Source organism: Abramis brama, assembly GCF_963993115.1.
Source record: "Abramis brama genome assembly, chromosome: 13".
Taxonomy (NCBI): Eukaryota; Metazoa; Chordata; class Actinopteri; order Cypriniformes; family Leuciscidae; genus Abramis; species Abramis brama.
This window is the reverse complement of record NC_139975.1, coordinates 35,074,546-35,100,417: the sequence shown is the minus strand read 5'-3', so window position 1 is coordinate 35,100,417 and position 25,872 is coordinate 35,074,546. Positions and strand designations below refer to the sequence as shown.

The following is a 25,872-nucleotide window of genomic DNA, read 5'->3' as shown; positions in this document are numbered from 1 at the left end:
TAAATTAATTAATCAATATATTAAATAGCCTACATGACAACAATCTGTTCCATTGCATACTCATAGTAACTCAAAACAATAAAGATAACATTTTGTATCCTGGATGTGGACATTTTTCCTGTTTGTAAACCAACAAACTCATGAATAGAGGGAGTAAATAAATGCAGGTGCATGCACACAAAGACACACACTTTCACATCTTATACATCTTATAGGGGTTGTTTACACCTGGCCACTTCATGCGTTTTCTCAGATCGGATAGCTATCTGATTTATCAAAACGATTCCATTTACACATCACATAAATGTGTTTTTGCGAAACGGATTTAAATCCGATCTTCAATCCCCGCGCTATATGCAGATTTAATGGAGTGCACATCACCGAAAGCAACAGATATGAGCTGCATTTTATTGATCATCAGCTAAAATTTCAATCAAAGACAGCAATAAGAGAGAGCGGCAACAGCCCTGGTAAGATCATTTCATTTCTTTACTTTTAATGATGATGATTGTGTGTTAAGCTTCTCACTTTCACTTTGATTATAGTTTGCACGTTGGCTTGATGAATAGATGCTCAGCTTCTCATCTGCGGTCACGGTGTCATATCTGGCTATAACATTACATATAGCCTATTACACGTTTATTTATTTTTTACCATTTTTGGGAGGAGTACAATTTACATATGTGGTTTCAACAACCAGATGCATTTACACTTGTCCAGTTTCGTCTGGAGTGCGTCTCAGACCTCCTCCTGAAGTGGTTTGAGCGATCGGATTCAAATCCGTCTTGAATGCGTTTCGGAGGGCATTTACACCTGGTCTTTTCACGATCGGATAGCTATCCCATCTGAGAAAACGCATGAAGTGGCCAGGTGTAAACAGCCCCCATACAGATGAGGCCATTAAGAATCCGCATCGCAAGGAAAGGGATTCAGTAGTATAGTGTAGTATAGTGTAGGCCAGGGACGTCACTAGGATTGGAAGACGGGGGGGCTTAGCCCCCAGGGTATTAGTAATTTGCGTTTATAGAAAATCTTACAGTGAATTTGAGTAAAAAACTACTATGTATATGTTTAGCTGTATTTGTCTCTTCAACCCCATTACCATCTTCAACCCTGTTACCCTAGTCTTAACCCTGTCACACTTACATTTTTATTAATTATTTTTTTAAGTTTATGAATAAGTAATTTAATGTTTGTTGAACTTAGTCAGAACTGTTCAGAGCAATCATAAGAATACTGATTTTAGTTCAAATTCTGAAGTTAAGCCACATCTTTGATTAAAAATTATAGGGTTGCTGTCACAAAAAGTGCCCATTTCAGGCTTTATAGCATAAGTGTAAAATTATATGTAAATGTTATGGTGCATGTACAATTTCTGGTAAGCTACGCTTTTTTATTATTTCTATTCAATTCAGTTATTGTAGCCTAATTTGATTTAATATTGACTCATTTGGATAAATATTAGGTACTCAAGATTTTTTTCTCAATAAAAAAACAACTCACCTAATGCTGTAAACAGACAGCCCTATCAGCTGGTAGTATTATTTCAGGTTAAAAGTAACTCAAATTAAAAATAATATGTGTTTTTTTTATTATAATAACAACAACTTTATTTAATGATATAAGTAAAAATATAATAAATATAGAACACATATTTAGCAAAATACTCTCTATAGGCTAGCTCTTTTTTTTCTTGCCAACTACGTGCTATAGCCTATATTATGTTCATTAAATGACTTTCCTGAGGTAAATGTGACATAATTGTTCTCCAGCTATGTTATTGACCTCTTCACGCTGATAAAAAAAAGTTGAAGTAACTATCTCTAGTGCAATTTTTCTCTTTTTCAGGTTGTCGAGTTCAATTTCTCCTCTTAATTTGTGTTTTTTCAGGTCAAAATACTCATTTTTTTGTTGAAGATGCCGTTTATATAGGGAACGGATGTCACCCTGTGTCATTTTGTGAAAGAAAAAAAAAGGGTCAAAACATGCCTCATGCAACAAAAGTAAAAAGTAAAAGTACAACACTGTCCACCTCTGTATCAGCTCTTTGTGCAGACTCTTCTGCAAGCCTTTCTGTAGGCCTTTCTCTAGGTGTGGACTCCTGCAACTCATATTGCAGACAGAAAGAATAGGTACACAAGTGTATACAAATTAGTGTAAAGTTATTTATGCACTTACAGGTTCTTCCTCCAAAGGACAGTCATCTGAGAGGGTTTCTTCACTGTCCTGCAATGGAAATAAATGGGTATTACAAAGTGTTGCACTTTCTTCCCTTTATGCGAGTTAGAAAAAGTACACAACTTACTGCATATGCTTCAGCCACCACTTGCTTGGGAACAGGTAAAAGTGTTGGTGTATTATGTAAAACTGCACAAAAGAGGGGGAAAAAACTTGTCATTACAATTAACTACACTGTAAAAAAATATAATGTGATCAATAACTCATGGCAACATTTTATATTAACTAAAAGTTTAGAAGTTCTCACTTTCACAAACGGTTGAAATGACTGTACCAGCTATTTGAATTATACTTCATTTAATGCAGCAACAAATAATTTTACAGTGTAGGCTACTAAGAGAATTGAAAGCTCATTTAGCCTACCAGTAATGAAGGTGTTGCTGCTACTGGTCCCTGGCTTTGGGTCTGAGGAAGAGCTGCCCCCAGGGATGCCTCCACAATGGTTCGGTTTTCATTCAACCCAAGGGCCAGCTCCTCTGCTGGGGTATATTGTGGGGGTGCAGGTCCACCACCTGTTTTTCTTGGTGGCTGTTATAAACAGACAAACACATTATTTAACAGTGGCTTTTAAAAAGAGGAAAAAAGTGGCTTTTTAAAATAAAGACAGTATAAGAATTAAAGGCTACCATTTTGTAGAATATTCTTGTACTTCACTTTTACTTGTCCCCATGTTCTAGTGGTTCCCGTGGTGGCTCTGACATAAAAGAACAAAGTAAATATGAAATTATTAAAATGCAAAAATACATACTGTAGAAAGTGATAGAAACATCTACCATGGACAGCACTTAAACTCACATTGTTATGAAGAAATCCCTCAGTAATGATTGTACGGGTATCACAGGATTACTGCGGATCCTTAAAAAGGATTCAATTAGTTTTTATTTTGTTTTTAATTTAAGGTAATAAAAAGTCTTACAAAGTCTTATGTTTACTAATGAGAGGTCTTAAATTTTACATGATACTTTGACTTAGACATATCTAAATAATGGGGTCTTTCCCATGAATTAACTTAACCCTTTCATGCATAGAGGTCACTACAGTGGACAGCTCTTAAAAAAGCATTTTCTTGAATTTGCACGGGTTTTGATGGCATAGTTGCACATCAACCTCTACAGTGGACCCTGGTGCATCATCCTATACATTGCAACCAAGTGGCAAGCCGTTGTGTTTCGATATATATATATATTTTTTTTTCTCCAAACCAAGATAATGGTCAGTCAGAAATGCCAAGTTGCTCCGGAATATCCACCCATTCCTACTATCCTCTTGTAGGTAAAAAAAATATTGCAGCATCAAGCAATATCTAATGAGTCCTATCACAGTTAAATTTTCCAAGTTTTGATTTTAGATTGGGAGAAAAATCTGATTAATCATCTGTCCACTATAGTGGACCTCATGCATCAATGGCTATATTTCAGCTACAGTTCATACTTATACTGTGAATATTGTTTTTGAAAATACTTAATCTGCAGTGATATTTTACTGTAAATAAATGTATTTGTATTATTAGAATGTTACTTTCATTGACATCAAAAAAGTTATGTGATTACATAATGTGACTTGTAATGCATTACTTTACTTGTGAGATCAAAAAGTAATCTGATTATGTAATGCATGTTACTTGTAATACATTACCCGTAACATTAAAAAAATCTGATTAGGTAATGCATGTTACTTGTAATGTGCAGGGGTGTAACAAATTTCTTAGTTTTTTTATGGATAAAATTTTAAGCATCCATAAGTCTATCAGTTTGGTACCTTGCTCTGCAATTCTTGAGACCTATCCAGTTAGTTTTCCTGAAACTGCATTCTCCAGTTTTAACATAGTCACTACTGATTGTATTTCAAAATCCCTCGACCCAATCCCAACATCTGTTCTTAAGAGGTGTCTCTCTTCAATTAGTCCCCTCATTTGTAGCATTGTGAACACCTCTCTTACAACTGGTATTGTTCTAAAAGCCCTAAAGGTTGCAGCATCAAATATGCCCTTTCTGTCACGGTTCATGAATTCGCTGTCTCTTCCTCGTCTCGTGTGATTGTGTGTAGTGTGTATGGATAGTGTGGGTGTGTCCTCAGATTACCGCTGATCATCAGCACCAGCTGATTCCACTCTACTCTCCTATATATTCTCAGTGACTGGTGTCTTGTGTTGTCAGATCGTTGTGGTGTTTACCGGTGTTGGTTCCTGTCCTGTTTGGCGCTCTCTCTTGTGGTCTTCGTTCCAGTTGGATTTGTCTCTTTGTGTCTTGTTGCCAAGTCCGCTTATTATAAGCGACTTTGGGCTTGTTTTTCTGTAAAGTTGCTTACAAATATTGGTAGTCGTGGGTTGTGGTTTTTTGGGCTTTTTTCTTAAGTGTAGTTGCTTATTTTGGGCTTGTTCCCAGTTCTATAATAAGTTGTCAAGCAGACATTGTCTATGTTAAACGTAGGAGTTTGTCTTGCCTGTTCCCTCTGTCCCTCCCCTTTCCCATACACACAGGAGAAAGCAGAGTTTTTCCCACCCACATCCTGCTTCTAATTGGCGCTGACCCAGATGTCAACGAGTACTAGCCAATCAGAGGCAGAGCAGGGCAGTCTGTTTTTTTATGGTTAGGAAAACGTCAGTGACGTTTAAATGAAAATACGCGCGAGTTGCGACTGATGGTGAATGGACTGTAGGAATTTTTGGAGGAACAAATGCCCGGGACAAAGTGAGCTAAATAGGGGAATAAATATAACACAGACTGGGAGAAAGAAAAAGGAGTAAAAGAATGGATTCAACCTGTCGTGGGGGATGACTCAAAAGCACTGTGCTATGTAGCGGACCTCGTACAACATGCTAGCACAGAAAAACATTTTTTTTTAAATGCAGCACCGTTCTCCTCAATGAGGCTTCCGGACATTGGGTTCCATAGAAAAAGTCGCTTGTTTTGGGCTTGTTTTCACTGGCCTGGTTGCTTATTTGTCTCGCGAGATCTGGCAACACTGTTCCTGACGTCATCATCGCACTTCTGGATTCACAGACTCCTCATTCATCTGCCGTCCACCATTAGTGATGGCCAAATGAAGCGTTTCGAAGCATTATTGCTTTCTGATACAATTGTGTCGAAAATGGTTCATTACTCGAAGCTTCATTCAGATAGAAATTGCAGCACCATCTCCTGGTGAAGTAAATGTAATGCAACAAAGCTGACAACCATAAAATGCAAGTAGGCTTATATGTTAACGCCCCTTTTATTACGTGTTTACCGAGGCGATCAAAGCTGAAACAGTGTTAGTGCTGTGAAACTCATTTATGTAGGTGAATTTTACAGATACTGATGAATTTCATGTGTTCACCTTGATAATAAAACATTAAGCATGATGTGTGTGTGTGTGATTATTTCTTTAGACAAGGACAGAAGATCAGACCAGCTTAAAAAAAGTTGGAAACCATCACAGAAATTCTAATGGTTTCTATTAAAATACCAATAGGAACCATTGGCTTTTACCATTTAAACCACTACAGAATTCTTTTTTGTAGTGTGTTTGGGACATATTCCATTATGATTTAATGCCCCCACCAATAGAACCCAACACATATCAGTAGAGACCCACAGAGACCACTATAATTCCCATTACAACCAATAAAATTCCCATGAAAACCATTAAATCCAATAGAATTTCTGTAATGGTTTCTATAGTGTTTTTTTAGCAGGGCAGTATCAGGTGTGAAAGCTTTATCTTGTTTAGCTGTGGGAAGCAGAACTCTATAACTTGTTAACTGGTGGGACTGATATTTTTGTATGTTGAAAAGGATGTGCTTGTGTAACTGGTTGTACTTGTATAATGAGGGTTTTTGAAGTTTCTGTCTGATGCATGTTTTTATGTAACAATGTTCATATGTTCTCTAATATTATCTCAGAAATATTATTTTCTCCACAGTCTTTGGTGAAAGGCGATTTCTTTTTTTTTTAAACAATTTCACCAGCTTTAGCGACACCGACTACAGTACTACAACAACCCACAGTGTTGCCATGGTTTGGCTTCACTTTTATAAGAAATACAGCCGCCAGGTTTTAAACCCGTCAACACTGGATTGGGCTGTCAAAGCAGTCAGGTGGTTCACTACAGGAGTGAACCAGTGTGTTTGCTTCAGAAGTCATTTTCACGTGACTAGTGACGTAATGATACAAGCTCCGAAGCAGTGGTTCATTGCAAGGACCGTTCGAGTTTGAAGCTTCGGAGCGTCGGTGTCAGACGTAACATCACTATCCACCATCAGCCTGGTTGCCCATCGAGGTCCCTGCGTCACTCTCCTGCCCTGTGTGTCGTGTTTGTGTGGACCTGACTGTCACTGTTTATTTATAATCAACATCTTTTACCTGCATCTTGCTTCCTCTCGCATTCATGACACTTTCTTGCTAAGGTTTTGGAGTGTGTTGTTGTGGCACAACTCCACTCACACTTGTCATCCAACAAGCTTTTCAAACCTTTTCAGTCTGGGTTTAGAAAGGGACACCGTGCAGAGACAGCCTTGGTTCGTGTTATGAATGACCTGCTTGTCTCAGCTGACTCTGGAGGCTCTACCATCTTAGTCTTGTTAGATCTCAGTGCAGCTTTTGACACAGTGTGCCATTCTGTCCTGCTAAATAGACTGGAGAGCTGGACTGGTATCACTGGTACTGTGCTTAACTGGTTCAAATCTTACCTCACTGATCGTTTCCAGTTTGTTGTCTTGGGAAACAACAAATCTGAAATTGGATAAGTCCGCCATGGTGTTCCTCGGGGATCTGTCCTGGGTCCCATATTGTTTAGTGTTTATATGCTTTCTTTGGGGAAAAAGTATAGGAAATATGGTTTGGGGCATCACTTTTATACTGACGATACTCAAATTTACATCAGTTCAAATCTGATCCTACTGTCACCTCTAAAACTCCCTCGGAGTGTGTGCAGGAAATAAAAACGTGGATGCACCATCATTTTTTTTTAATTGAATTCTTCCAAGACAGATATTCTACTCATTGGCACACCTGCGGCTACTCACAAAGTGAGACATTTTAATTTGATTATGGATGATAGTGTTTTGTTTCCATCTTCTTATGCTCGTAACCTTGGTGTGATCTTTGACGCTCACCTAACACTAGACTCACATATTAAGAGTATTACAAAATCTGCATTCCATCATCTCAGAAACATTGCAAGAATTAGGCCCTATCTTACTCTGCCTGACGCTGAAAGGCTTATTCATGCATTGGTTACTTTCAGGATTGATTACTGTAATGCACTATTTGGTTTACCTGCTAAATCTATAAAACGGCTGCAGTACATCCAGAATTCAGCAGCACGTGTGCTTACACACACTTCACCACGTCAGCACATTACAGGTATGCTTTATAGCTTGCATTGGCTTTCTGTTCAGTCGTGTATTGCTTTTAAAACTCTCACACTAACATACAAAGCTAAGCCCTTTCTTATATCTGTGACTTAGTCACGCGCCTTCCCGTTCCCTTCAGTCTACTGATTCACTTGCTCTTCAGCCTCCCTGCAGATTAAACTCTATGGGGGAGTTTATCTGTATACACAATACAACTCTTTATCTGTTGCTGAACACAGGTTATGAATGCACTTCCTCTTATTGTTAGAGAGGCTCCCACATTAGCCAGTTTCAGGAAGTTGTTAAAAACTCATCTTTATAAAATTGCTTACCGTATTTTCCGGACTATAAGTCGCTTCGGAGTATAAGTCGCATCAGTCAAAAAATGCGTCATGAAGGGGAAAAAAACATATATAAGTCGCCCTGGACTATAAGTCGCATTTATTTAGAAATTTATTTCACAAAATCCAAGACCAAGAACAGACATTTAATCTGGAAAGGCAAGTTATTCAACTACACAGTAGCACACAGAACAACAGGCTGAGTAGGTGTCCGGTGTGTTAACACAACACATTAACAGTTATTCAGCTACACAATAGCATAAAGAACGTATACCTGGGAGGCTGAATAGGCTAAATTAACATAAGCCAGTGAGTCCAACAAGCAAGTTACCAGTAAACAAGTTCACCAAGCACCCGCGATCTCATTCCACATCACTGAATCCATTGAATTTTCTTCATCCTTGGTGTCGCTTCTGAACAACTCCGCCATAGAGCGCCCTCTCGTGGCTGTAGACGGTAATGTTTTCATCTCAGTCTGAATTAATTTTGATATATAAGTCGCACCTGAATATAAGTCGCAGGACCAGCCAAACTATGAAAAAAAGTGTGACTTATAGTCCGGAAAATACGGTATATGGACTGTCATGATTAGTATTTTACTGTGTTGTACTGTAATAATTATTTTTGTATTACTCTTGTACTTCTGTATTTTATTTGCTTTCATGGTCTGTAGCGCTTTGGGTTTTAGAAAAGCGCATCATAAATAAAATGTATTATTATTATTATTATTATTATCATCATCCATCATATCTACTTGTATTGTGTTGTCATACTTGATTTTGTTATTATTAAATTTTCCCCCTTTGTCTCAGGCAATGTTTGCTGTGTTGTAATGTTTTGAACTTTGTGTTGAAACATTATTTAAAAAAAGAAATATTTTGAGCATTGCATTGTGAATGTTATTTACTCTATAAGGTATTTCTATATTGTTAGTAAATTAATCGTTTTATTCTTTAAGAATTTGCTTGAAGATTGGGACATAATGTTCCTAGAACAAAAAGTCCCAAATTGTATAAAAAACCCTGTAAAACCTGTGATTATATGGATTCAAAACTGCTCATGAGACTTCATGGTGGCTGTTTTAAGTATCTCAGTATCTTTTTATCAGTATATTTTTCTAGGGAGTTGCATTTGCTGGTTGCAAAAAAAATTTTGCACAAATTTGGTGCTCAACAAGGGAAATAATAAAAAGTCGGCACACCACGGCTCACGCCTGGTGGATTTCTAACTGTTTCTGGTGAAACTTCACTGAAGCCCAGCACACACAAATTGCAAACGTGAAATATATGTGTCAACGCGTCTTTGTTTTGTTTTCCTGGAAAAATGAGAAAACCTGTGGATGAACTTCATGACCTAGTATTTATATAATTTAATGTATATTTGTATATCTATTACTAAATGGTGAATTATTTAGTAATATTATGGTATTACTAAATGGTAAATTATCAAAATCCTTGGTCCTAATCTCAAGGGATCTTTTTTTTTTCCAGACTATTACAATTCCCTTTCGAGGGAACTCGCGCTGTCGAGAATCAAAAAATTGGGGAACACCTTCAGCATAACGCGTCTGAAGCCTGTATGGAACTAGTCCAATCTCGATTGGTGTTCCGTCATTACGTCACTCGTGATGTTGCATGTGACGGTGATGCGGAAGCTATAAAGGGACGCCGGATCACAACAGCATCAGCTTTCTGGTCTTAAGCAAGCGTTCTGTGTGACTGTTTTCTAACATACTCACTCAAGCACATATTTAAAAGACAAATAATGGCGAGTAAGGAGAAACTATTCAGGCAGTGTGTGTCCCCTTGCCCGCGCTTTTTGAGTGAGGCCCGAGTATGGTTTTCGGACATTATAGCTCTTCTAGCGGGCCCTCCGTGGCAAATCCCGATCAGGAGGGACCTTCTTTCTCAGGCCAGGGGCACAATACATCAACCTCGGCCAGAGCTGTGGAAGCTGTGGGTCTGGCCCCTGAGGGGGACCAACTCATAAATGCTGGTCTCTCAAGTGAGGTTGTTGAGACCATCCTAAACTCTAGAGCCCCCTCCACGAGGAAACTGTATGCATTAAAAGGGAATGTATTCAACTTATGGTGCAGAGAACATCAGTTGGACCCAGTTTACTGCCCAGTGGCTTCGGTGCTGGAGTTCCTCCAGAGTCGCTTCTCTGATGGGCTCTCCCCATTGGTGGCTTTTAGTAAAAAAAAGTAGCTTTTCTGCTGGCTATTACGTCCCTAAAAAGAGTCGGGGACCTGCAGGCGCTATCCGCTGGGCCCTCTTGCCTCGAGTTCACTCCTGGCAGAGTGAGAGCTATTCTCCATCCTAGATCCGGCTTTGTGCCTAAGGTGTCGATAAATGTGGCACGGTCTATAATTCTACAGGTATTTCATCCTCCACCACATGTGTCGGATGATCAAGCTAGATTACATCTGTTATGCCCGGTCAGAGCTCTGGAGGCCTACGTGCACAGGTCTTTGGGCTGGAGGAAGTCGGACCAGCTGCTCGTGTGTTTTGGGTCACCTAAGAAGGGTTCCCCTGCTTCCAAGCAAACTATCAGCAGGTGGATAGTAGAGGCTATTTCCTCAGGTTACGAGGCGTGCAACTTGCCTTCGCCTCTTCCCTGAGAAGGGAACGAGACGCTGCGTCCCTCGGCCACACTTCCTGCGCTCCTGAGAATGACTTGCTTCGACCAATCAGAAGCTGACGCTGTTGTGTTCCAGCGTCCCTTTGTAGCTTCTGCATCACCTTCACATGCGACGTCACGAGTGACGTAATGACGCAACACCAGTCGAGATTGGACTAGTTCCATAAAGGCTTCAGACGCGTCAACGCTGAAGGCGTTCCCCAATGTGTCGACTCTCAACGCGGCGTCTCGTTCCCTGTTACAGTCTGTAATGTATTGTCATTATGGAAATGTTTCTTTAAGGGGTGCCTCAGCCTCCGTATTTGTTGTTATGACTCCTACTTTGTATGTGCACGTCAGCTCTCAGTAAAAAGAACAGCGAGTATGGCTCGGTACCGAAGCTCTGTGTCAGTCACATTATTCTACACAGTCGTGACCCGAGACGTTTTTCTCAGTTGCTTTGGCACATTTTTCTTCTTATTCTCTGAACTGTAAGTTCGATTGTCACAACTGTTTGCTGGAACATCAGAACTCTATTGCGCTTCTGCACAACGTAGTAACTTACCCAAAAGTTGTCATTACAGGTTACAGTACTGCAGTGTGTGAGGCCATGTAAGGGCCAGAATATACTACTAATAGACTGGAAATAAAACGAAACTGCAATAGAATCATATCATTGTCAGTGTTCCACCAGCTCTGCACACTCCACCCACTCGTTCTCTCTCCCGGAATACCGATTCACCACACCTGCACCTCATCATCACCTCATCACCCACTCCCTTTATAAACCCACTGCACCGTCAGTTCACTGTCTATCTGTTTGTTTTTGTTTGTTTGTTTATTTGTTTGTTTGTTTATTTGTTTGTTTGTTTAAAACAGTACAGAATAGCCAGTAACTCCCGTTCCTTACTCCAGTCCAGTGGTGGCGGTAATGCACAAGAAATAGTTGCTAACCGCCAATAAAAAAAGAAGAAGAAGAAGAAGTTCACTATCTGGTCTTGTCTCAACATATATATGGCGCTTTTCCACTACACAGTACCAGCTCGCCTCGGCTCACCTCGACTCGCCTCGGCTCGGCTCTGTTTGGTTTTCCACTGTGTAAAAGTTGTACCTGTTCCTGCTTCCAGGTACTTTTTTTCGTACCACCTCCGGGGAGGTTCTAAGTGAGCTGAGGCGAGGCTAAAATGTGACGTGAAAACACGGCAGACTGCTGATTGGTCAGAGAGAATCGTCACTATTCACTGCGTCATCATTGCACGCGCCAGACGGAGTATCCTGAATAAAAAACAGCAAAAACAAAAACATCCAAAAACAGCATACACTCGATTTCCTCCATTGTCCTGTGTGTGTGGGTAGCGGGTGTGTCTCGCGCGTCTCGCGTAAAAGATTAAGTCACGGCAGTTTCCTGCGGCGTCGCTATGATGACCAGGTACTATTGTGGAGGTACTATCTGCCAGAGGTGGGAGTAAGTCACACATGTTCAAGTCACAAGCAAGTCTCAAGTCCCTATACATCAAGTCTCAAGCAAGTCTAAGTCGCAGTACACACAAACCAAGTCAAGTCAAGTCAAGTCAGTGGTTCACTTCAAAGCAAGTCAAGTCGAGTCTTGCTAAGGGTCAAGTCAAGTCGAAGTCAAGTTACTATACCAAACAAAAAAAAGTAGTTTATATTGGCCTCAAACTTATTCATTTTTCCCTCAAAAATGATTACCTTTCTTATACATTTATATCGTAATATTCATAGAATTTATTAGCATGCATTTATGATTATCAAAATTTGGAATAATTATTATTATTATAATAACAATGATACAAAATGTTTTGAAGATAAAACATTTGAAGGTAAATTCACAAGTGTGCTGCATTAATTATATTGGTTTCATAGTAAATGTCATAACAACTGATTTGTTTAAAATGGCAGATTCGTTCTGGAACTAAGCAAACGAATTTGTTCAGATGCTCATAACTCTTTCTGTGGCTTGTTTGGAACTATTGTCATTGGAGAAATAGAGCAAAAACAGAGAATATTTGGAATATTATGTCTAAAATGTCACATCAAAATATTCACTCTTTGTTTACTGAACTGTTTTATAAAATCCTTATCACATTTGCAATCGCGCCAATATTCTGGAAATATTTTGTTAATATCACATGCTATAATTATAAAAATAACTCATACTAGGGCATTTTTTATATTAATTCTGCTGGCATTTTGTCCCCAACCCCCTGATAACATCTGACCCTGCATTAAGAGAAACATAAAACACGACAAAACATTAACAGTTTTCTATGTTGTTTTTCGTCATTGGAAAGAACGACATATTTGGCTTTAAAGCATGATTTGAAAGAAATGTGGCAAATGTTATACAAAACATATGCCATCATTAATTATCATTTGGATATTGACAACATTAAGCTACATTTGAAAACATAATTGTGTATAAAGAGGCATGATGACCAGTCAAATTAACTATAACAAACAGGTTAAACAAGCCATATCTCACTTTTAGACGTGGTGAATGAAGTTCGACTGTTCGAGGTTGTGATGGTCGTCCGATATCCCTTGCCAGTTATTATGCGTACAGCAAATCTTCTTGTATGAATATGGTCAATTTCTAGTGTTTATATCCAAAAAGAAACGATGCTGGGAGATGTTTTTGTATTTAGCGCGCTCACCGCGATGTATGGCTGAGTCCCAATTCGCATACTATCCGTCCTAAATAGTATGCGAAACTAGAATTAGTACGTCCCAAATCGTAGAATGTTGAAATGAGTATTCCAAAGATACCCGGATGGTCTACTATTTCCGGTTAGAATTCGAAGTGCAGATCAATGCACACTCTAACGGCTAATATTGCCCACAACCCATTGCGTGCGGGAGAGAGGAGCTTTGTGGTGATGGTGGTGATGTAAACATGGCAGCCGGTGTGGTGAACAATCGTGTCCGATTGAAGAGATGAATCCGAGCTGCGTCAATAGCAGAGGAGAAAGACTGCGAAATTTAAAAATATGACTATTTTTTACACACCGGATGCATGAGCGGAGATGCGCCACAGTTTTTAAGTGTAAGAATTCAAATGTTTAACCCTAAATAAAGTTATATTTTATTGACTCGTAATATTAATGGGTTTATGTTGTGCCAAAAAAAGTACCGTGTTTATCTTGTAGGGTAAATAAAAAGGCTCTAGTACAGTGTCATGCAAGTGTCTTTTTTTATGTATTTATTTTATTGTTTCTGTCTTAGATGTATACCTTAGCCTACTATAAACTCTTATGAAAATAAACACCTTTTACTACACTAACCATAGTTTAACCACACTGACTTATTTGTAGTAATACTGTGGCTGTACAAATGTTAACTTTATCAGTCCAACCAAAGAAACATGGTTACTACACTTTTACTATAGTAAAAGCATGGTTCATTTTCATCTGGGTATTTTTGAGTATTATACAGAAGTATAAAATACGTTAAACAATAGTTATACTATAAATTTTAAATATTTTAACTCAGAAAATAAGTAGCTTTCATTAAGTTACACACATTGCACATGAACGTCAGAACCAGCCGCCTCACAAACGACCTGCGTTTGGTTGATCTACGACGACGACGTCCTGCTTCACTCCTCAATTTGCTAGAACACATTGTAAATGTATTGTGGAAAAAAAAGATGGGAATAGTAAATACAATTATATTGGACATATAATAATGAATGAAACGTAAAATGTTTTGTTAACAGTCGCGGTGTGTGTAACTAGGCAACCACGTTATCGTTCACGTTGCATGACGTCATCGAAGTATGTCCCAGAACATGCATACTCTTTTGCTACACACTCAAAAGTATGTACTTTTTCCTCACAAAAAAAGTACATACTTTTAGGTCGTAGTATAAGTAGGCGAATTGGGACTCATGTTTTTTCTGGGCTTGTGCAGCGTCACGCAATCGCGCAGAATCTGATGACTGGCGTCAATGGTTCCGTTGCTTTCATTTTGTTCAGCAATTGATGTTGCGATGATTTATATAAAAATGTATATTAAGTCATTCTCGAGTCATACATTTCAAGTCAAGTCTCGAGTCATTGGATCTCAAGTCAAAGTCAAGTCGAGTCATTTTATTAATTTAGTCAAGCAAGTCTCAAGTACTTAAATTTGCGACTCGAGTCTGACTCGAGTCAAGTCATGTGACTCGAGTCCCCCATCTCTGCTATCTGCAATGGAAAACGGAGCGAAAAGTGAGTTGAGTCGAGTCGAGTCGAGCTGGTACTGGTAATGGAAAAGCGCCAATAGATGCACAAGACTCACTCTAAAGACTTACCCGAGCTACCTACCTGTGATCATCCTCTTCAGTCTCCTATTCCCGTCTACCATCTGCCATCTCTGCTGATCAACATCATCGTCCGTTCTCCGCTCTGGTTTTAATCTCTACCTGCAAAGACATTCATATTACTCATTCAGCTCAGTTCATTTATCATCTCAGTACTGCATTACCTACCTTAACATCAGCTGGTTCTGTGCTTCTGTTCTCAATAAATCATTGTTGATCTTACTCCCCTGCCTGAGTCTTCACTAAACCTGACAATCATGTTGTGTATATATAATGTGTAATGCTTATTGTTAAAAATACATAGAGCATAATGTTTTTATTTTATTTCTATGAATGCTGTGTGTGTTACCATCCATGATTCACACTGATAATACTGTGGCAGTTTGTTTAATTTTTACATTGATTATTTATGGTAACAACCAAGTCATCAGTGTGTAAACAATTTCTATAAAATGAAGTGCTGACATTGAAATGGAGCTATAAGGTCCAGTTTGTCTTTCCCGCACATCATTATGACGGTGAGACTCAAACACTTACAGATTTGAGAAGAGCTCTGCTTTTAAAACACTGTTTTACAGTAAAAACTTACTTTTCCCTGTTTAACTGTTTTCAACATTGATAATGTTTCTTGAGCATCAGATCATCATATTAGAGTGATTTCTGAAGGATCATGTGACCCTGAAGACTGGAGTAATGATGCTGAAAATTCAGCTTTGAATCACAGGAATAAATTACTTTTTACTTTATTCACATAGAAAACAGATAATATAAATTGTATTTTGGACACACACGCACACACACACACACACACACACACACACACACACACACACACGTATTCATTTAAGTAAGCAGTAGTTCTTTATCTCAGATTCTCTAAACTGTTAAACATTGCTCTGTATTTTGCCAACTAAATACAATAAGGAAAAACGTTATGGTTTTGTGGGTCCATTTTAAAGTGATAGTCATCAAAGAGTAAAAAACTGTATTAGCCTAAACTGGTGTAAAGACCAGCCATTGGGCGAAGGTATAATGCGTGTATGTCTGTTCAGTGCTCCGGTGAAGTTCACTTTATTTATTAGAATTTAGTTTCAATATTACTTTAGCTCTACGCTTAATCTGACTCCAATCTCAAATGATAATCAAATTTAGATCGTGTTTCTTATTAGAAAATAATCATACATTTTGATTGTCATTTAGATCTTTGATTATTCTGAATATCCCTATTTTCAAATATTTATTCATTAGGACCCGGTATTGCTTTGAGACGTCACGTCGTGAATGTGCGCTCACGATCACAAACTTAGACAGTTCTGAAATAGTCAGAGGATGCAGTGCGAACTATTTTACCCTTAAGCGGCCGCTCTCTGCTGACTCATAACAAAAGGTGTCATTTTTTTAATAGTCGCAAAATGCAGCGTGCTAAGTCAGTGATAGTCAGAAATCGGAAGGTCTCCTTAATGATGTGCTCCATGCTCCATTCATTAGTGCCTTCGGTTTGATCTATCCTGGAAGAGATTTGCGGGAACACCAGACTACACATTAATCTTCTTACAGTGGTGTGTGAGTGTGTAAGACTCGGGAAAACACTGACACAGTACAGGTTCACACAGACTGCTCTGCCACTTGTCATTATATACCCAGACCAGAACAAAAGGCTTGTACAATATTTTTTAGAGTTGTTTTGGGTCAATTCATGCACCCCAGGGGGTGACACCTGGTTTCGGGGGAGAGGAGAGAATCAACAGATATCTTGAAGAGACATCACTCAAAGAGGAGAACAGAAGTTTTCAATCTTTCTCATAATACCAATGACTGCAATGAAATTAAGACCATTTTACCAATCGCACTGAGACATTTAAAATGATACCAAACATGAAAAGGAAAAACAACAGATACATCATATGTGATATATAGACATACTCAGTGAACTTTTAGTGACTTGAATCAGGAGGAAAGGAAGGGAGGAGGGAGAGGGCGATGCAGAGATAAGGAAGGAGAAAAGTTTGGACAAGAAAATGTCCTGTGCTCTTTCTCTGCGATCTTCTGTCCAGGGTGCGTTTTATTGCTTTATTCCAGGGTGAGTTTTATCTCAGCTTTTGTCTTAGCAGGAAAATCAATTCTTACACTGGCATATGTTATTCACTCATTGTCTGCTCTGTTGTGTCCCTATTTATCTGTAATAAATCATTTTTTTCACAGGAACTAAATATTACACAACACCCAAAGTAAAACTCTCTTTGATGTGATTACATGGAATTACAATGACGACTGATGTCACGTGATTTTGACAACATAAATAGTGGACCAGAATCAATCTGTGAGACAAACTGCCTGATAATACAGTTTATTTCATCCGGGCTTTGATCCCCAGCACAATGACTACAGCAATGCCAGAACATGGAGAATGGAGCACAGAGGAGCTCGTCACTGAAGACGTGAAGAAGTTCTGCTTTGAGGTAGGACACAGAAAATCACTCATGCAGTTTTTGTTAAAACACAGTCTAGTAAAATGATCTATTTTGGTGCTATAAAATGTGTGGGGAAACTTATTTGTTGTCATATTTAAAAGAACTGTTTTACTTTTCACTCAAAGTCACATGATTTTTTACATGATTTTTCTGGTATCCGAAGGATAGGCGTCACATAACTCCATAGAGACTAATTAAATTAATCTTTTTGAAAAAATGATAATAATATAGATGAATATAAAATGTGATTTTTAAAATTTTTATTCAGATGAAGCCAGAAATAGAGAAGGAGGTTGGAGCCAACTTAGATTTTTTCACTCCTTTAACCTGTAGGCGTCTGAGTCTGATGGGAGGAACACACACTCTGGTCAAGGTAAGTCTGTGTTTTATTTTTTATGGATTTTGAGCTTATGATTTCATCACTGAAACTCCAAGGCACAATTTGTATGTTTCTATTATCATCACGCCAACTGTGGCAGTGTGTCCTAAACGGGTGCGAAGTGTCCAGTAATTTTTCCGTCCTCTCTGAAAGTCAAAATGCATCAAGTCACTGTATAAAGTTTCACTGCATTTGGAGCCTATAAGAGAAAACTTCTCTCACCGTTGTAGCGTTGATGGACACTCAAACCTCTGCAAGAGATCTCTGTCACTGTCGCAGAACCCGCAGAGATGTGCTTGCTGTCATGGAAAATAAATGTGTTCAGGTCGCTATCAATGTGAACAGAGTTTACATGGAAGAGATCATATAAATTCATCTCTCTCTCTCTCTCTCTCTCTCTCTCTCTCAGGTGTACGTCGGAGTAAATAAGTGCGTTCATGCAATTTTATCTGTAATTATCTACATAGATATGCCAAAGAGTGTGTCTGGAGTCCAGTGCCCTAAAACCGCCAGTGATCCTCTGATCCCTTTTGAATTTAAAAAGTAACAGCATGCAGAATATAGTCTGTCTGATCTAACAACAGACACACAATGAGCTGCCATACTGTATAGAGGAACTATTGAAAACTGTTTCATTCATCAATATTAAACTCAATATTCAAACCCTCCGGTGTCTGTGTCAGTTTATGAACAACACCAATTCACTTCACTTTACTAAAAATATTGCTGAAATAACTGAACATAAATATTTCTCTATCCCAAATTGTCAAAAATAGTAAAAGAAAAAAGCTGCTTTAAAGGGTAACTAAACCCTAAAACAACTTTTTTAGTTAATGATCTGTAAGACTGGGGCTTCTTTAGTGCTGTTCATTGATTTAAGTAAATTTTTTGACATTTGGGTATAAAGTGTTTTAATTCTAGAATATATGGTGTAAAAACATCTGAGTGCTGCCCTCTTCAGGTTGAACGGTGGCTACTGCAGTTGAATTTTGTACATGGGTGCATTTTCAATTTCTGGGTGCGTCAGACAGAGTTACGGCACGCACGGAGATGAAAAGGGTATGTATGGACTTATCTAACTCTGGGGGATACGGTGAATAAGCTAAAGTCCCAAAAAGTCGGCGTGTTCCTTTAAGAAATATGAAAAAAGAAACTGTAAAATGTCTACTTTTGTATGTGTCCACTTACAATCGAAACAAAACATTGTGCTTTTGTATAATAAAGAAAATAAACAGGGTGTGCTTTCTGCCTCTCCGTCTCAGTGAACTTTTTTTCTGAAGCACGTCTCTAAACTTAAACAAAACTCAGCGAATACTAGTCACACAGGCATAAGCAATATATCTGTCTAAACATTTAAGTCTCTGCTATTAAATTATCTCATTCAAAACGAAAACAAATATTCTCTGTTTATGTAATCTGTATGAAAAGATAGAGATGTCAGTCGTTCTCATGGCAACTCATTATCTGCTAATGTGAATACGCCTACAGAGAGCATGCGCTATTGAAACGCGGGTGTCAGGTGCTCGCCCCCCTCGGTTCGTCCCCTCTTATCTCCACTGGGCTCTGCCCACTTTTCCAGCATTTTTCAAATATTGCCAGTGGGTGGAGTCAGGCTCTGACCAGGGGTTGAGTTACCCTTTAAAATAAAGTGAAAAATTTGAAATCCATTTTCCAAGTCAAACCTATTGGTCCTCTTAAGATGGTGATGATCAGATGTGGGACATTTATTGTCTCGAAAGTTTGAGAACCAATGCTTTGGATTTTCTTGTAAAATTTTTTTATTGTAAATATTAATAATATTATTGTTTAGATTGATAAGAGCATTTCATTACTTATAATGGGAAAAGTTTGTTTAACAAAAACGCCAATTAAAGTCTTATCATATGGGACTCTATCTGCGTCAAAATAAAAAAATCAGCCCAACTAACGTCAAAGCTTCTTATCACGTTGCAACCAATTCTCGCTCCCAAGGCGTCAAAAACTGAAGCATGGTCAAGCGCCCCCAGAGTCACAGTGAAGACCCTCTGCGTCTGTTTGCCCCTCTGCATCACTCTATGGACGATTTGGGAACTCCATTGGGAACTCCATTTCCCATTCAATGGGAAACCTGTGGCGTTAACAACAGACACAAATTTTATCAGTAGGAAATTGCGCTGAAGAAGTCTCATATTGAACACATCACGATATTTGGCATCAGTTCACGTGTGCCATATGTTGGTAAGTAGTCGTAAATACGCTGTCCAAAACACTTATTTTACCTGGTCAAAAACAGCTCTGTTTTCAGCATGCCGTTTAAGTGCATGTGTCTTTAAATGATAATGAGCTTTGCTCACCCCGCCCCTCTGTTCTGTGCGTACACCGTTTGTTATAACCATAACACAATAACCATAACGCGGTGTTCATTATTAACGTGGGATTATGAATTATATTGAGAACGTTGTACATAGAAAACATGCCGTAATGTACCCTGAGTGTAAACAGCCGCATTCATCGTGAAGCGTGCTAGCGATTTGCAAAGATTAATATAAAGGTTAATAAAACGTTACACTCACTTCTTCTTCTGGAGGTGCAGCAGGAACACGAATAGTTGGTACCGATCCTTTTTTCAGGAGCAGCTTCTTAGCAAAACCAGCTTTATAACGTTACTGACCCTCGTTTGTAAAGCAGTCTGGTGAAATGATTCGCGCAAACATGAAAGCATTGCTGTTGATCGTGGGGAATATTCCCTTCGAAAACAAACTCAGCCACTGCGTCTTCAGCGGTTCGGATTTAGGAACATCAAAATGATGCTGTGTTCCTTATTACACCCAAGAACAGAACACCACAATCGCTTAGACGCCATCAGACAGTGCTCCAGCATATCAACAATGACCGCGCCGGTCCGTGCTGACTTTGATTGACAGCTCGCTCAGGAGCGAGGGCGGGTCTGTGTTGAAATGCTGCTGTCAATCAACAATCGTGGGAGGGGCGTCCAACCAACGGCTTGATTTAGGAGATGGGAAAACATATAAGAAGATTATAAAAAAACACGGGAAGGATTTTTATCATTTTATGATGGTTGTGTACAGGCACTGCCAACACACATTTCAGTATAATCAACTTGTAAAAGTGCATGTACCATTATATGACCCCTTTAATAAATTGTTTTGCTCACATCAGGTGCACAGTGGTTAAAGACTCCATGTGTTTCAGAGAAGACAGCTGTCTATACCCTCACCAGTCAGCACTTACACTGCAGTACACACTATGGTGTTCAACACCTGTTATAGATGAGTAAACGCATGAATAAATCATTTACAACACTTTCTGCATCCCCTAATCTAAAGTGTAAACTATTCATCACTTGTAAATGTGTTACACTTACCTGTAAATGATCTGTACATGTATTTAAGGCATTTACAACACTTTTTGCACCCTCTAATTGCTACATACATACAACAACAAAAAAAAACATTTATTAAACATTTATGAAACGCATATTCATGTTTTGTAAATGATTAGTTAATCATTTACTAATCAATTGTAAATGACTTGTAACAGAATTTACAAAACACATAAAATGTTAGTATATCACTTGCTAATAATTTATGAATGTTTTGTAAATGATTAGTTCATCATTACCACTTATAAATGACTTACAACTGAACGTTATTATAAAGTGTTACCGAATAAGGAAGAAGGAAGGGTTGGTGCTAGACAGTCTTTTGACCGTGAAAAGGATCGAATTCATGTTATTGGACGTGAAAAAGTTTATAATCGTTTTTTTTTTTTGTGTGTGTGTGTTTTATTTCTCTTAAAATGTAACCTGACAAAGAAAAAGTAAAGTTTACAAGACAAATGATGGATTCACGCGTCAAATCCTTTGTGCTACACCCTTGTGGAAATGGTGAAGAACGAAAAACGTCTTAGATCGCCATTACAATATTATTACAGATGAATACATTTTTAACTTAAATTAATTATTTAATTAAGTTGATTTGTGGCCCATCTGTAAGATTATACAGCAGATTTGTTTATTTTGTTATCCTTTTTTGTGTTGTAGTGAAGAGTTTTGCTCCTCATGCTAATCAAACACACCTAACCGAGATGTTCAGGGTTACTTGTAAACTACAGGAATGAATGTGTGGATTTTGAAATAAACTGCTTCTTATGAGTGATTATAATCAAGGTATTAATCAATATTTTTCCTTCTAAATATCACATGAGTTGAATGACTTCTCTAAGCTTATGAGATTGTACTTTGTTATAGAAGTTACCAGTGTGATTACTGAAATGATCTTTTCATGTATTCTCTAAAGTCTGTATTAAAGGGACACCAGGCAAGTCTGAGTGTTGTTTCTCTACGAAGCTCCCCCTAGTGTCTGGTAGTAAATGCTTTCAAACACTCTGTCATAAAAACGAACTGTTGTCCCTCGCCACGAGCAACCCAGCTGAGCAGAGGAACCGGCTATTTCAAAACCAGTTATGTCTACCGACGCAAGTAAAGCAATATTTTCTTTCCAACTGATGGCGATTTTTATTTGTATTTTTTTATTGTGTTGTCATGCATACTATTATTTTTACCGGGAACGAACGATATGAACGAGGCGAACTACTGCTTTGGTGTTTGTTTGTTTTTGGGAGAATGGGCATGAGCATAAATATATATATATATCTCGGAGGCTAATATTTGTCTAAAGTTATATTAGTAAGGTCTATAAGTTAATCTGGTACTGTAGAATGACGGTTTACCTTTGCTTGTCTAAGAAAACATCAGAACGTTTTTTCTAGCTCGATCATGATATGTGCAACATGTTTATTGCCTATTATCAGACGCGTTGACTTAGTGACATAAAATAAAAGTGTAAGTTACACAAATAAAACCGACAGAGGAACGGCCAAACAACTACAGAAATCAAACGTGTTTGCTAATGACAATGCTAACATCAAAGTTATAGTATCTAGCGTACTAGTAAGCCCGTAACAGACAGCGATCATAATAAAAACCTTTACAGACAATAGCAAACATCCTGAGGTCGCAATTACTTGAAATTTAAATATTAAACACAGTTTATTCCAAAGATACTTACAAGTGCAACAGCAGGATCAGCATCCGTTTTGCAGGCTTCTGTTTCTCTCAGTTCTCCCCATTCTGAAAAAGCCGGTCCGATATTTACTCGAGTCCGACTTGCTCGGTCAGTCTCCCGTTTCCTCTTTCATTGGTCCTCCGACAAAGATTTCCTAGCTTTCTGCATCTTTTTTACAGCCTCAGCCATAACTCAATCTATCGTTGCCCTTTGCTTATAGCTAGCCGGTGCTTGAATGGGGGCGTGTACGTGTGCAGTGCCGTCAAGCAATTCGTTACATCGCGAGATCTGATATCACGCGATACTTCCTGACGCCGACCCGCCGGCCCAAAGTTGCAAGTGAGTTTTTTCCGCTCTCGGGCACCAGGGGGGTGCAAAACCACCACCATTCAACTCGAAATAAGTAATATAACCATTCCACTGACTCCGAAGCTGTTCAGTTAAGGTTAAAAAGTTACCTAGAGCACCTTTAAATATCTGAGCGGTGACTGAAGCTGATGTCAGGAATGCAGGAACAGTGCTTGCTCATTTAGCCCAGCTTCCCAAAAAGAAGTATGGACTTCTTTAACATGTGTCAATACATCCATCTGCTTTTCTAGGGTACCCTGACGACTATAAGTCACAGGATCATTGAAGTCTAGGGTTTAAGGGACCATTTCTTTGTTAAAGCTTTACTAAACTGCGTTATATTAAAGTGTAGCTCTCCTTGAGAGAAAGAACGCATTATCTTGATGTCTTGAGACGACTCTCCTGTTTATAGTTAGAGCCTGGCCAAATCCAACCTTGGAAAAGCTGTGTGTCGGTGTGTGTGTTAGTCTTCTTGGTTACAGGTTAAGAAACCACTGGCATTATTGGAGATTGACTGAGTTGTTGTTCGGGACATGTTGACGCACAGAAACCCAAATCTGCGATCTGGGGGCTGTTCCATAAAAGCCGCTTAGAAAAGCGGGGATTAAACTCCAAAACCGGACTTGAATGAGCCTAACAAATAAGTTGGGGCTAAAGTGGTTCCATAAAAGGTAATTGAAGTTCACGCAATCTTACTAATTTGATCCAGGTTTATCTAGTCTAGATAATTGCGTGTGCACGCGTTTCTGAAGCAGCTCTAGAGGTCGATCGTGGATCAAATCGATCCACCATCAAACAGCGTATATTTTGTGCTGTTTTATGCGTTTGTGACATGTCTCCCCCCCCCCCCCCAGTGCAAAACTTACATTTAACAGTTATATTCTCCATCTGTAAATGTTAGAAAGTTGAGCAAATGTATCCATTTTACTGCTAATCTTCATATTGAACGAGCACTGCTGCGCGCATGCGCGCCAAATAGCAGCGCAATAATTCTGACTAAAATATACATTTTGCTTGGAAAATTAATATGCGATACTTTATAACACTAGAAATATCTTCTAATTATAATAATTTATCTTTAGGATGTTGGATAAGTTGCAGTGAACTTCTAGTGAACAGAAGTACTTCAGTGAACAGAAAAGTAGCCTAATTCAGGGAAGATTTTTTTTTTAAGAAACTAAATATATAAAGATACAAAATATAGTTTTGGGTATAGGACCTATGCTACTTTATAAAGATGACATATACTTATTTAGAATGCTGAGAATTACAGCTTTTAATGCAATAATTTTTTGGATAAAGCAAGAATCCCCAGTTTTAAATGAGTGGTTAGATTTAGTTTCTAGAATTATTTTTTATATATTATACATATAATATAATATATTCTTAATGTACTTTACATTATGGAGAGGATAACATGAAATTAAGAGCAAATGTATACATTTTGAAAAGATATGTGCAACTCTAAAATCAAAGAATATTCCATAAAAGAAAGGAATATATATTATTAGTCTACATTAACTACATTTTTATATAACCCTCCCTTTTATTTCTAGGCTAGTTATTTGTTATTTTATTTATTTGCTTATTTTATATTGAATATTTGATATTCAAATAATATTACTTGAATAACTATTAGGAATTATGTGTCATTATAAGAGTTTGATATAAATATGTGAATGTTAAATTTTTATTAATATTTATTTATTGTTTTTTGTCTTTTCCCTCTTAAATCATATGTAAAAGTGTCTAACTATGTTCTTCTTGGTTATTGTTCTAATCATGTGTGTTGGTGGGTATTATCACAAAAGAAAAAAGTAGAAGGAAAAATAAGGAATATTTATTGGGGGAAATATGTCTTTAAAGGAACTGTCAATTTGTATAATTGTGTTAAATGTGTTTGAATTGAAAGACATAATAAAGTACATAATATATATATATATATATATATATATATGTATGTGTGTGTGTGTGTGTGTGCTAAAATATTTGTTATTTGGACATTAGATGTGCCTTATTTAGAGTTTTAAACCTACAAGTGTATTTTTATGATATATTCAAATGTAGGCTAATATACTGTCAATTACTAAGCTCAGATTCATCTTACCAGTTCAAATTCATACTGTGCTTTTGTAATTATTTATTTTTAATTTTGTGATTTTTGTGATTCTTTTTTTTTAGATTGTGTTCTAATGTTCTTCTAATAATCATAAACATGTACTACAGCTGTCAAACAAACCAGAGAGAAATGTATTCATAAGTCTATATTGTCTAATGTATCATTGTAGCCTTATTTAAGTTGATATTTAAGTTATTTAAGTTTCTGTATACTGTGTATTTATGTTTGGACTAATAATGGTTAATAAAGTCCAATAATGGTATGAGAGAGTGTCAGTGGTAATATCATTGTGTTCTTGTCAGTCAGAGTTAGAGGATCTGTGTAACAACTGAGGCTTAGCCTGACAGTTAGCCTGCCCTGGACCAGGCTAGTTTCCCAGCATAAGTTGCCAGGGTAACTGAGTTTGAACTTTTTTAAGTTTGATTTATGAAACCGAATCTACCAAAAATAAGCCTGACTAACCGAAATAAGCCTGGCTTATACTCTAATCTTGGTTTATGGAACAGCCCCCTGGATGGTCATGACGTGCCTAAAATTACTATGTTTATCTTTTTCTTAGCCAATGAGAATCATTCAACCTGAAGCAAGGACATAACTTAGACCTTGGTGAAGGGTAAAACTGCAGTGTGTGTGTG

General features: G+C 38.0%; 2 protein-coding genes across 2 annotated transcripts; one reads left to right on the top strand and one right to left on the bottom strand.

The window, feature by feature from the left end:
• Positions 1–1,886: 1,886 nt before the first annotated feature.
• LOC311095390 (uncharacterized protein) lies at positions 1,887–3,155 on the bottom strand (the record flags this gene model as incomplete). Its single annotated transcript, XM_084133874.1, has 7 exons — positions 3,034–3,155; positions 2,865–2,932; positions 2,602–2,766; positions 2,306–2,367; positions 2,179–2,226; positions 2,033–2,101; positions 1,887–1,947 (listed from the first exon to the last, which is right to left on the bottom strand). Exons 2-7 carry the CDS (start codon positions 2,865–2,867, stop codon positions 1,887–1,889), a joined length of 408 nt encoding a protein of 135 aa, XP_083990000.1. The 5' UTR covers positions 2,868–2,932; positions 3,034–3,155.
• Positions 3,156–17,184: 14,029 nt separating this feature from the next.
• Positions 17,185–18,370, top strand: LOC311095094 (uncharacterized protein). Its single transcript, XM_084133425.1, has 3 exons — positions 17,185–17,313; positions 17,594–17,698; positions 18,114–18,370. The coding sequence occupies exons 1-3, from the start codon at positions 17,233–17,235 to the stop codon at positions 18,249–18,251; spliced, it is 324 nt and encodes a 107-aa protein (XP_083989551.1). The 5' UTR covers positions 17,185–17,232; the 3' UTR covers positions 18,252–18,370.
• Positions 18,371–25,872: the final 7,502 nt, after the last annotated feature.

What these genes read in the sequence shown, in the direction of transcription:
- LOC311095094 (XM_084133425.1), top strand. Translation starts at nt 17,233, where the DNA reads ATGACTACAGCAATGCCAGAACATGGAGAATGGAGCACAGAGGAGCTC. An exon ending in TGAAGAAGTTCTGCTTTGAG is followed by an intron (nt 17,314 to 17,593) that starts GTAGGACACAGA and finishes ATTTTTATTCAG; the next exon opens with ATGAAGCCAGAAATAGAGAA. An exon ending in GAACACACACTCTGGTCAAG is followed by an intron (nt 17,699 to 18,113) that starts GTAAGTCTGTGT and finishes TCTCTCTCTCAG; the next exon opens with GTGTACGTCGGAGTAAATAA.